This window comes from Sorex araneus, chromosome 2 (assembly GCF_027595985.1).
Source record: "Sorex araneus isolate mSorAra2 chromosome 2, mSorAra2.pri, whole genome shotgun sequence".
Taxonomy (NCBI): Eukaryota; Metazoa; Chordata; class Mammalia; order Eulipotyphla; family Soricidae; genus Sorex; species Sorex araneus.
The window spans coordinates 320915422-320924794 of NC_073303.1; the positions used below are offsets into that span (position 1 = coordinate 320915422).

At 44.3% G+C, this 9373-nt stretch overlaps 1 protein-coding gene across 6 annotated transcripts in view; it reads right to left on the reverse strand.

Moving 5' to 3' along the window:
• Positions 1-8590, reverse strand: part of C2H7orf57 (chromosome 2 C7orf57 homolog) — a 28120-nt gene extending 19530 nt beyond the window's left edge. For 4 of the 6 annotated variants that reach the window (XR_008628669.1, XR_008628670.1, XM_055129196.1 and 1 more), the window contains exons 1-4: positions 8534-8590; positions 8009-8113; positions 3627-3812; positions 811-922 (exon numbers count right to left, since the gene is read on the reverse strand). Coding sequence is in view for 4 of the 6 variants with exons in the window: in XM_055129196.1 (XP_054985171.1) it covers positions 811-922; positions 3627-3812; positions 8009-8060 (350 nt within the window). In the remaining 2 variants the exon portion in view is untranslated. Of the gene's footprint in view, positions 1-810; positions 923-3626; positions 3813-8008; positions 8114-8506 lie in introns of all 6 variants that reach the window. The other 2 variants (XM_055129194.1, XM_055129195.1) reach the window with 2 other exon arrangements.
• Between the last annotated feature and the right edge of the window lie 783 nt (positions 8591-9373).

Here is a 9373-nt window from a genome sequence, read left to right on the forward strand (position 1 = left end):
GAACCAAGAGAGATTTAAAGAAGCCAGTCCCCCAAAACACCCTGCCCTTAACCTTCAGAGCTCTATGTAGCATTCTATCCTGCTTGCCTATTTTCTTTCTCTCCTAGGTATTCTAAGGTCAGAGGCAAGTTGTGTTAGCCCTGACTACCAGTTCTCCAGAGATGGGGGGATAAGAATCTGGAAAATGGGTTTATGATGTGAGCATGGGCAGAGCCTTACTGAGACAGCAATATAAGGAGACAAAGTGGAAATATCAGTCTTTCCCAATCTCCAAGAAATAAGAAATATGATTCCAAGTGTCATATGATTTTCATATGACTTCTCAGTCCAAGAGTGATACATAATACTAGTGTCTTTATGCTTGGGCATAGACATTCCTTATTTATTTCAAATATTATGAGGGACAATGGTTTATCATTAGCTATGATAATAGAAACTGAATATTTCCTGTATTTCTAATATTCTTTAAAGAAGAGAGGACCTCGGGACAAGATGTTGTTAATAAGAGGTAGAATCACCAGAGTTCTGATACAGAGAACAAAACTTGAAGCAATGTTTTCATCTCCAAGATCTACAACTTCACATTGGCAAAAATGTAAATATTTCGAGACTGGATCTGTCTCTATTGCTATTCTGCAAACCCCATTACTTCTTCCTCGAGCTCTCATATTTCTATTCTACCTGGAGCTTTAACATCAGACTACTAGTATTATAGTTGCGTATTGCGTACTTAATTGCATACTTAAAATTTCAATCCAACTTTTTTATTCTATAAAGGTAAACTGGAATGTGGCACCTAGTGATACTCACTGTCGCTGAGCAGCTGTAGGTGGCTTGCTGTGGTGGACATACCAGTCTGGCAGGGAGTAGGCCAGTGAAGAGCCCTTCCTTGACCCAGAGGCAGAGAAATGTCTCAACAGATCTTAAAATCAAAAAGGAAACAGCCATGAGTAGTCCCTATCCCACAAGGATGCAGAGTCCTACAGAGCAGATCCCACTGACAAGAGGAAGGACGAGCACTCAAGACTCTGGGCTCCTTGAGTTCACAGAAAATTATTGGTTCCTATCTTCAGCCCTCAGTGTTCGTGCTGAGACGGGCCCCTGCATGTGCTCAGCAGAGGGAGGAAGCTTGAGCATCTCCCATCCTGCCCCGAGTAGGAATTGGCAACTATTTATGACAATGTCCACCCATTCCTTGGCGGAGTCTGTCACTCCATGACAGGTCTCTGGAGGTTATTCCTGAGGACACGCCTCAATGTGGAGATGGGTTGCTGGCTGCTGTCAGCTATCCTCACAGTTTCCTTGTCGCCCAGGACAACTGGCTAGTTCTTGGATTCCAGGGGCTATTTCTGTTCCTTCCCATATAAGTACAAACACCATTTCCGGAAGGAATGTCCCACTCCAGGGCTCCACTGGGAGGGGAGCACAGAGCTTGGTAAATCATCTGGTGGAGGTGTTAGTCAGCACCTGAGAGAGACTAGGCAGGAGCTTCTTCGCAGTGAGTCCCCACCCACAACCTGCTCTCTGGCTCTGCTCCTGCCTGTGTTCAAGGCAGTGGGTAGGCTCTCCACAGGTACGACGGGAAGAAAGAACTAAAGACTTCTTTAACTTTTGATCATAAAATATTTCAGACTAAGAAATAAATTTAAAATTTTGTGGAGTGGAACAATAGTACAGTGGGTAGGGTGCTTGTCTTGGGTGTGGACCAAACAGGTTTGATCCCCAGCACCCCGTAAGGTTCTTCAAGTCTTCCAGGACAGACCCCTGAGTGCAGACCCAGTAATAACCCCCAAGCACGGCCTGGTGTGATCCAAACACACACACACACACACACACATACACACACACACACACACACACACACACAAGCATACGTGTGTAGTCTTGACTTACAGTCTTGCTTTACATTTCCCAACTGGAAAGATTATGTTTTATATGATGATTTGTTTGTTTTGAAGCCTGGGGCCATATCTGGCAGTACTCAGAGGCCTCACCAAGCTCAATGCTCAGGGGTGGGTCTCTCCTGTTGGTACTTGGAGGAAACACAGGGCATTGGAGATAGAACACTGGCCTCCTGCACGCACAGCACAATCTCTGGCTTACTAAGCTCTCTCCACCCATCTACCGCCACCTTGTTAGGAGCAGTGTCAGTGGTCAAAGTAAGGAATTCATACATGTAAGGTAATTGCTATACCTAAACAATAGCACCACCAATGTCATTCATTCCAACTTCCTGACCAGGTATGAAACAGCTGGAAAAATCTGAATCATATATGCAAATTCACTTTTCTCTCTTGTTTTTGTTTTGGGTTCATCTCTGGTCCCTAGAGACATTCAAGGGATCATGAATTGAGAATGAGCACATATTAGGCAATCTGTATACCTTCTTTGTGCTCACATCATCGTACTCAGATTTTAACATTCAAGCCCAGATATTGTCCTATGTTTACTATAACCTCTCTCTCTCCTCTCTCTCTCTCTTCATCTCTCTCTCTCTTGCTCTCTCTCTCTCTCTCCCCCCTTCCCCTCCCATCAGTAGTACTATCATTCTTTCTTGAGAGACAGTTGGAAACATGATACAGACATGAAGTCCCTTTACCTCTATTTATTCCAGTGGAAGTTTCCAAGAGTCATTTATGATATAGTCTCAACATAATGATTAAAATAAAAAATCAGGGCTGTGGGTATAGAGCATGAAGGACTAGTATACACAGGCTTTATATGCATGAGCTAAAGGTTTGATCCTGAACAATTCCTAATCCCTTAAACATCCCTGGGAACCAGAGGTGAACCCAAAACTAGAACAAGAGAGAAAAGTTAATTTGCATATGTGATTCAGATATTTCCAGCTATTCCATACATGGTCAGAAGATTGGAATGAATGACATTAGTGATGCTGAGAATGAGCACATATTAGGCAATCTGTATACCTTCTTTGTGCTCACATCATGGTACTCGGATTTTAACAATCAAGCCCAGATATTGTCCTATTGTGTCCCATTTGCCCTGGCTATCTCTTTAGGAATGAAGGCAGATTTTAAAAAAGAACAACAAGGTCAACAGTTATTTAAATATGATACCTTAGCCTTCGGTCAGAAATTTCTCTTGACATAAACAAACAATACTTTCTTGATTCAACCATTAATTAAAAATGGATGTCCACAACATCACACTGAGGCTCATCTATAGTCTTACTCTACTTAAGACATTCATATAGAGGACAGAGGGCATGAGACTAAACAATAAAAAAAAGGAAATAAAAATATTTCATGAGAAAGGAGTTGCCCCAGTAACTGCCATTAAAAGGCAAAATTAGCCTCTCTGTGGAAGTGGAAATTTTTCTGAGACTCTATCTAGATATGCAAAGGGGACAAGGTGTCATTTAGAAGAAATATCCTAGATATCATCATAAATTCAAAGACTATTCCATCTAACTTCTCATTAAAAGTAGCACATTCCTAAAGATAATATATCCTAATTATACAAGTTATCTAAGTTTTCAAATGTCTTGAAGAAAAAACCTCAAGGATCTTTATAGTACTATTTTCATATGGAAGAAATGACAACTGGGAAGTCCCTGGCACTTCTCACCACAAGGAGAAATACTGACCGTAACGTGGACTTACCAGGCCGACCACCTTGCTTTGCCAATTTCACATATTCTGAGTCTGTTTCTTTGACCCAATACCTCCGAGTCCCAAATGGGTGCCCATTGGGTGTGTCTCTCAGATGGCTCAGGCCTGGGATCTGGGAGGCTGGAGGAACTTCCACAGCTTTCTCAGATCGCTTCACAGGAAGGTGGTAATACCAGTCTAGGAAAGATGAGGCCAAGAAGCAAGTTGTTACATGAGGTGTTCAGACTTGTTTAGTTCACTAATAGAAAACTATGCCAATCTCAGGCCCCATTGCATCTTAGCATGGGAGAAGAAACTACAGGACATTGGCATGGAAGAAACTGCCCTCTTTAACACAATAGCCCTACTGGCCTTGGAATTAAACATCTAGAATAAAAGCCCCCAGCATGACAGCAGCTGATCCAGGCAAAAGTAAGAGCACATTGCACCAGGGCCTACTTATTTCTCTGCTAAGGCTGTCTTCCTATTTTATCTTATTTTATTTATTTATTTATTGCTTTTTGGATCACACCGGTGATGCACAGGGGTTATTCCTGGCTCTGCACTCCAGAATTACTCCTGGAGGTGCTCGGGGGACCATATGGGATACTGGGAATCAAACCCGGGTTGGCCACGTGCAAGGCAAACGTCCTACCTGCTGTGCTATTGCTCTATTGCTCCAGCCCCTGCCTTCCTATTTTAAAATAGTAGGAGCAGATCCTTATCTGTTTAATTTTTAATTTATCAATTAGCTACCCAAATTCCCTCAGGTGTGTGTCACATGTTATTTCTCTTTTCTCTCAATCCTTCAGTAAAATGGAACTAAACTTCATTCTGAACATATTGGAGAACACAATGTCCTGAAAAATCTACAAGAAGGACTTGATGATCGAGGATTGATTAAGAACTAAATATGTGGCCCAATGCCAGGCAAGAGTTGATCAACTCAATGCATTATAACAACTGAAATACAAATTATCAGAGAACTATGAAAATATCTATCAGTTTGGCAAGAGCAGGGAGCTACTTAATTAGGTGCATATAGCGAAGCCCACTCTTTTTTTTAACAACATTCAGAGAGACCCACCTCTAAGACCTGGGCCCTCTCCACACAACCCTTTCTTTTCGTCTGAGTTTGAAGCCATCATTGGACAGTCCTAGAAGTAAGAATTGAGGGGATGACAAGAACTCTAAAGAGTTATTAAAATGACCTGGCAGTATAATCAGGCACACTAGTAAAGTGGCTGAATTGTGCTTTCTTGAAAACATTAAATCAGGTTCCATGAAGTTGCAACATATTGAGTTAACTGGTTAAATGTCTACTATGTTTTTTGCATAGTGTGCAATACCTATAGGACAGGGACATATGAAGGACAAAGAAGGAGATATTGAGAGAGAGTTGCCGCAGAAAGGAAGGAGGAGGCAGAAGTCCAAGAACCTACAATTATCAGTGTCAATCTGTGGTCCCAGAGAGGCCTAGGGACGCTGGTACTGCTGGTGACTCTGCATGATTAATTAATTAAGATCATGCCCAAATATTTTTGAAAAATCACAGCTGATTTTGGAAACAAAGCATAGGAAGTAGGTAAAATAACCAATATGACCTCAGTGAGTCACTAAGTGACTCAAGAACATAAAACAAGCTGCTGCAAATTCATGCCATCCAGAGTCTAACACAGAACTTCACTAATGGCAAAGGTTATGGGTAAATTTTGCATCAGCCAGGCTGGGCCCAGTAACCAGATATTTGTTTGAACATGATATAACATGTGGGTATAATGGTATTGAAAATGTAATTGGCATTTAAATTAAGAGATTTTTAAGTGCAGAAAATACCATGGTTTTGTCATAATATGTAGAACTTAATCATTTAAGGAAATTGAGATCCTGTGAGAAGGAAAGAATTTAATTTCCATGTGGCCTTTGGACTCAAAATTGGACAATGAACTCTTCTCGGAGTCTCTAGTCTCACAATTTATCTTGTATATTTTGAATTAACAGTCTTTAAAAATATATAAGCCAATTTCTTTTTTCCCCCGCTATAACAGAAACACAGAAAAGGGTGCTGAATAGACTTATTCAGTGGATATTTATATAATGGACAGAAGTGTCCCATGAACAAGAAGAAATAAATGGAAAAGTTCTACTTAGAACCAAAAAAAAATATTCAACTTAGAACCAAAGTGAACTTATTGCATAAAAAAATCAATGATATCTATTGAATTGTCTACCCTAGTTGGTCAAATATGTCATGAGGGCTTCCCACAAATAAATAAATAAACAAAAATAAACATAAAGTTTAATGATTCAGGGAATATAGGGATGTTGGATCACCACAGTAACATGCATGAGCTGCTCCTGGCCCAGTGCCAGGCCCTCCTCCCAGTAGTACACAGGGGACTGCACGGTGCTGGTCCCAGACCCCACACGCAAGACAAGTGCTCTGCCACTGAACCACATCACTTGTGCAAAAATAATGTATTTAACAAGACAAATATTTTATTTTTTGAAACATGCATCATAACATTATGAGTTACTAAGCTGTTCAGAATACATTTGTTTCAAAGCACTAAATGTTCTAACACCAACCTCATCACCAGTGTCACCTGCCCTCTACCGAAGGACAAATCTTTTAAATATCAAAATGATTGTAACTAGCTGCTTCAGGATTACATTTTATATTTATTTTTGTCTTTCTCAAGGACCAAACCCAGGACCTCAAAATGCAGGCCAAGCATTCTACCTGATTTATATCTCTGGCCCAAGATTTAATAGTTTAAAGGAGAAAAAAATGGGAAAAGTTTACACAACTGTGTAGAACTCACAGAGAATTTAAGAATAAGATCACATACTCAGATCACATTGAGCTCAAGTATTTTCTCTTTTAGTGAGAAAGCTTCCACTTTCCCCATTATTATTGCCTCTATGTTTTGATTATTAATTAATCCACAGAGAACAGAGACCGTGTACCTTCTACCCTCTTCTCATTACTGAAAGCTCCAGGCAGGCACTGAGCTCTAATCAGGGGTAATTTATAATAACTAAAGGGAAATTTTTTATAGGTAAATTTACAATAACTAGAGTGTAAGCTCCTGAAATCATTGGAATGTCATATATATATATATACACACACACACACATACATACATACACACATACAGAGATCACTGATTTTGCATGTAGATGCCTTTACACAGCCTTACATTCCCTTGGGCAAGATGAGTGCCCCTATTCTGCCAATTAGAAGACAGTCTGGGAGATACAGTCTGGGAAGACTAAGACTCAGACTGGGGACCTTTGCTCAAATTACTTGCACAAAAGCCACGGGGTCTAGTTGAGGTGGTGATCCTTTGGGGCTGAAAACTGGGTAAAGGAGATGTTACCTAAAACTCTCTCTCTCTCTCTCTCTCTCTCTCTCTATATATATATATATATATATATACATATATATGCTTCCTTATTGACAAAGCACATTAATCATACTTCTTTAGGTTGTTTTGAGACTAAGTGCTGACTGAGAGCAGTAAAGCCAAACACTGTTTAGAGGATGGGGTCACACTAAGGCATAGAGAGCTCTCAGAAAAGCTGGGAAGCCATACATAGACAGAAATTCTAGAGGACGCCTGTCTCCTTGTGCCCTGTTTTCAGCTATTCCACAGTATCATTAATAATGATCACAGTCAAAATTATAGGTTAGAAATACATTTACATCTAATGCCCACTTCTAGGTAGACCTGAGGCAGAAAGTGCACCTGACAGCTGTGACAGCCTCTCCCAGAGGACCCTCGCATCACCTCTCCATTTTCCCCCAACCTTCACAAGAGAGGGAAGTATAAAAATTCAAGGCAAATCAAGTTTTCATTCCCTTATCTCAGTTTCAAACTCTAGTAAATGAGAATCCCTATTCTTACCTGCACCTCCTCCCTCCCTCCCCCCACCCCCCAACCCCACCTCGATCCTTGGGATCCACTTTAAAGTCTGTGATATGGTTAACTTGGTTGGAGTCTACATCAGGAGCAAGATAGGCAACCAAGGAAACGCATTCATACACATACACACACACATGCACCACTCACGCCTGTGCACTCATGAGAGAGAGAGAGAGAGAGAGAGAGAGAGAGAGAGAGAGAGAGAGAGAGAGAGAGAGAGAGAGAGAGAGAGAGAGAGAGAGAGAGAGAGCGCTAAAATCCAAACCCATCGGTTCTGTTCGGGAAACAACCATAAGTTACACAGGGCTTTCATTACACAGAAAATTCCAGAGTAATCCTCGAGCAAACAACTGAGACCAGGACGGGTACCCTGGGATGCTGTAGTTGAAACAGCACTCACTCCCTGGCTCATCACCACCTCCGCGTTTCCCTCCCGGCGCGGGGGGAGGAGGGTCCGGCACTCACCGCAGGGAGCGTAGCGGTTCGAGCCCGGCAGCTCCTTGCTGGTGTTCCTCATGACGGACAGACACGCTGCTTCCGAGGGCCGCGGGAGAGCTGGCAAAGCCTGGCCTGGGCAGCCAGAGGCCACTCGTCAGTCCCGGGCTCTGCGCGCGTTCCTTCGCGCCCAGGGCGGCGGGCCCAGTCCCGACTGCGGACAGCGGGCACGCCCTACACCGCACCACCCGCACGCTCGGGCCCGATGCTCCGCGCAGCCAGGGGCCACAGATTCTCGGTCTGTGCCCAGGTCCCCGGTGCCCCCAGGCCCACCCGCCTCCCCCGGGTCCTGCCCCCCCGACCTACCCATCCCCCAGGTACCCCTAGACCCGCCGAGGGTCCCCCCAGACCCACCCGCCCTCCCAGACCCATCCGCTCCCCAGGCTGCCCCAGACCCATCCGACCCCCGGTCTCCCCAGACCCAGGCCCTGGCCCCCCAGACCCGCGCCCCTCTGCCAGCCGCCTCACCGCCCAGGGGTCCCGGGCAATGCGCACCGAGCAGAGCAGTGGCACCAGGAGGCTGCTCGAAGGCAAACGCCGACTCTGCCAGAGACTCGCCACACCCACGTCGTCCGGGCAACAGCCAGAGCGACCAACCGCGGAGGAGTGGGCGGAGGGTCAGCCAATCGGGGCCTCCCGTGGGGCGAGAGCGGGCCAATCAGGGCCAGGGACGGGGCGCGGCTCCCTTCAACCGCCCGGGCCCGGTCCCCCAAGGCCTGGCGGGCGTGGGGCCGAGGCGTGGGCAGGAGGCGGGATGGTGCGCGTTGTACCCGGGCACGCCCTGCGTCCCGGAGCCTGGCCCTGGAGCGGCCGCCCGAAGCCGCCTGCTGGGCTGGGGCTTCGTCTCTGGGAAGGGGGTCGTAGGAACCGAGTGGTCCTGAGGATGCCCGGAGGAGCGGCCCAGCTCCTCTCCTTGGCCTTCCTTGCTCTGCATGTGTGAGACCTTGGGTTCGATCCATAGAATCCAGAGGGGTAAAGATGATCCTGAAACACTCAACAGAACTTGCTTGATAGCCTTCCCTTTTTAAAAATTATTTTTCGCGGAAGGAAAGTACTAGGAAAACGCAAATAGACATTTCTGAGACTTGTGTATCAATAGTAAAATAAATATTTTTTGCAGAAAAAAATGTTATTTTTTTGCAAATTGTGGTCATTTTATACAGAATAGTATTCAAACACTTTAATGAAAATATTTGGTCTGTCTGGATTGGGGAACTACATGAATTACGGTGGTTGTTATCATGCACATACTCTCAGTAACAGATTACCTGTCAGAGATCCACAGCTCTGTGAATCCAGTAGCCTACAACACAATGGCAGTGTTTTTCTCCTGAA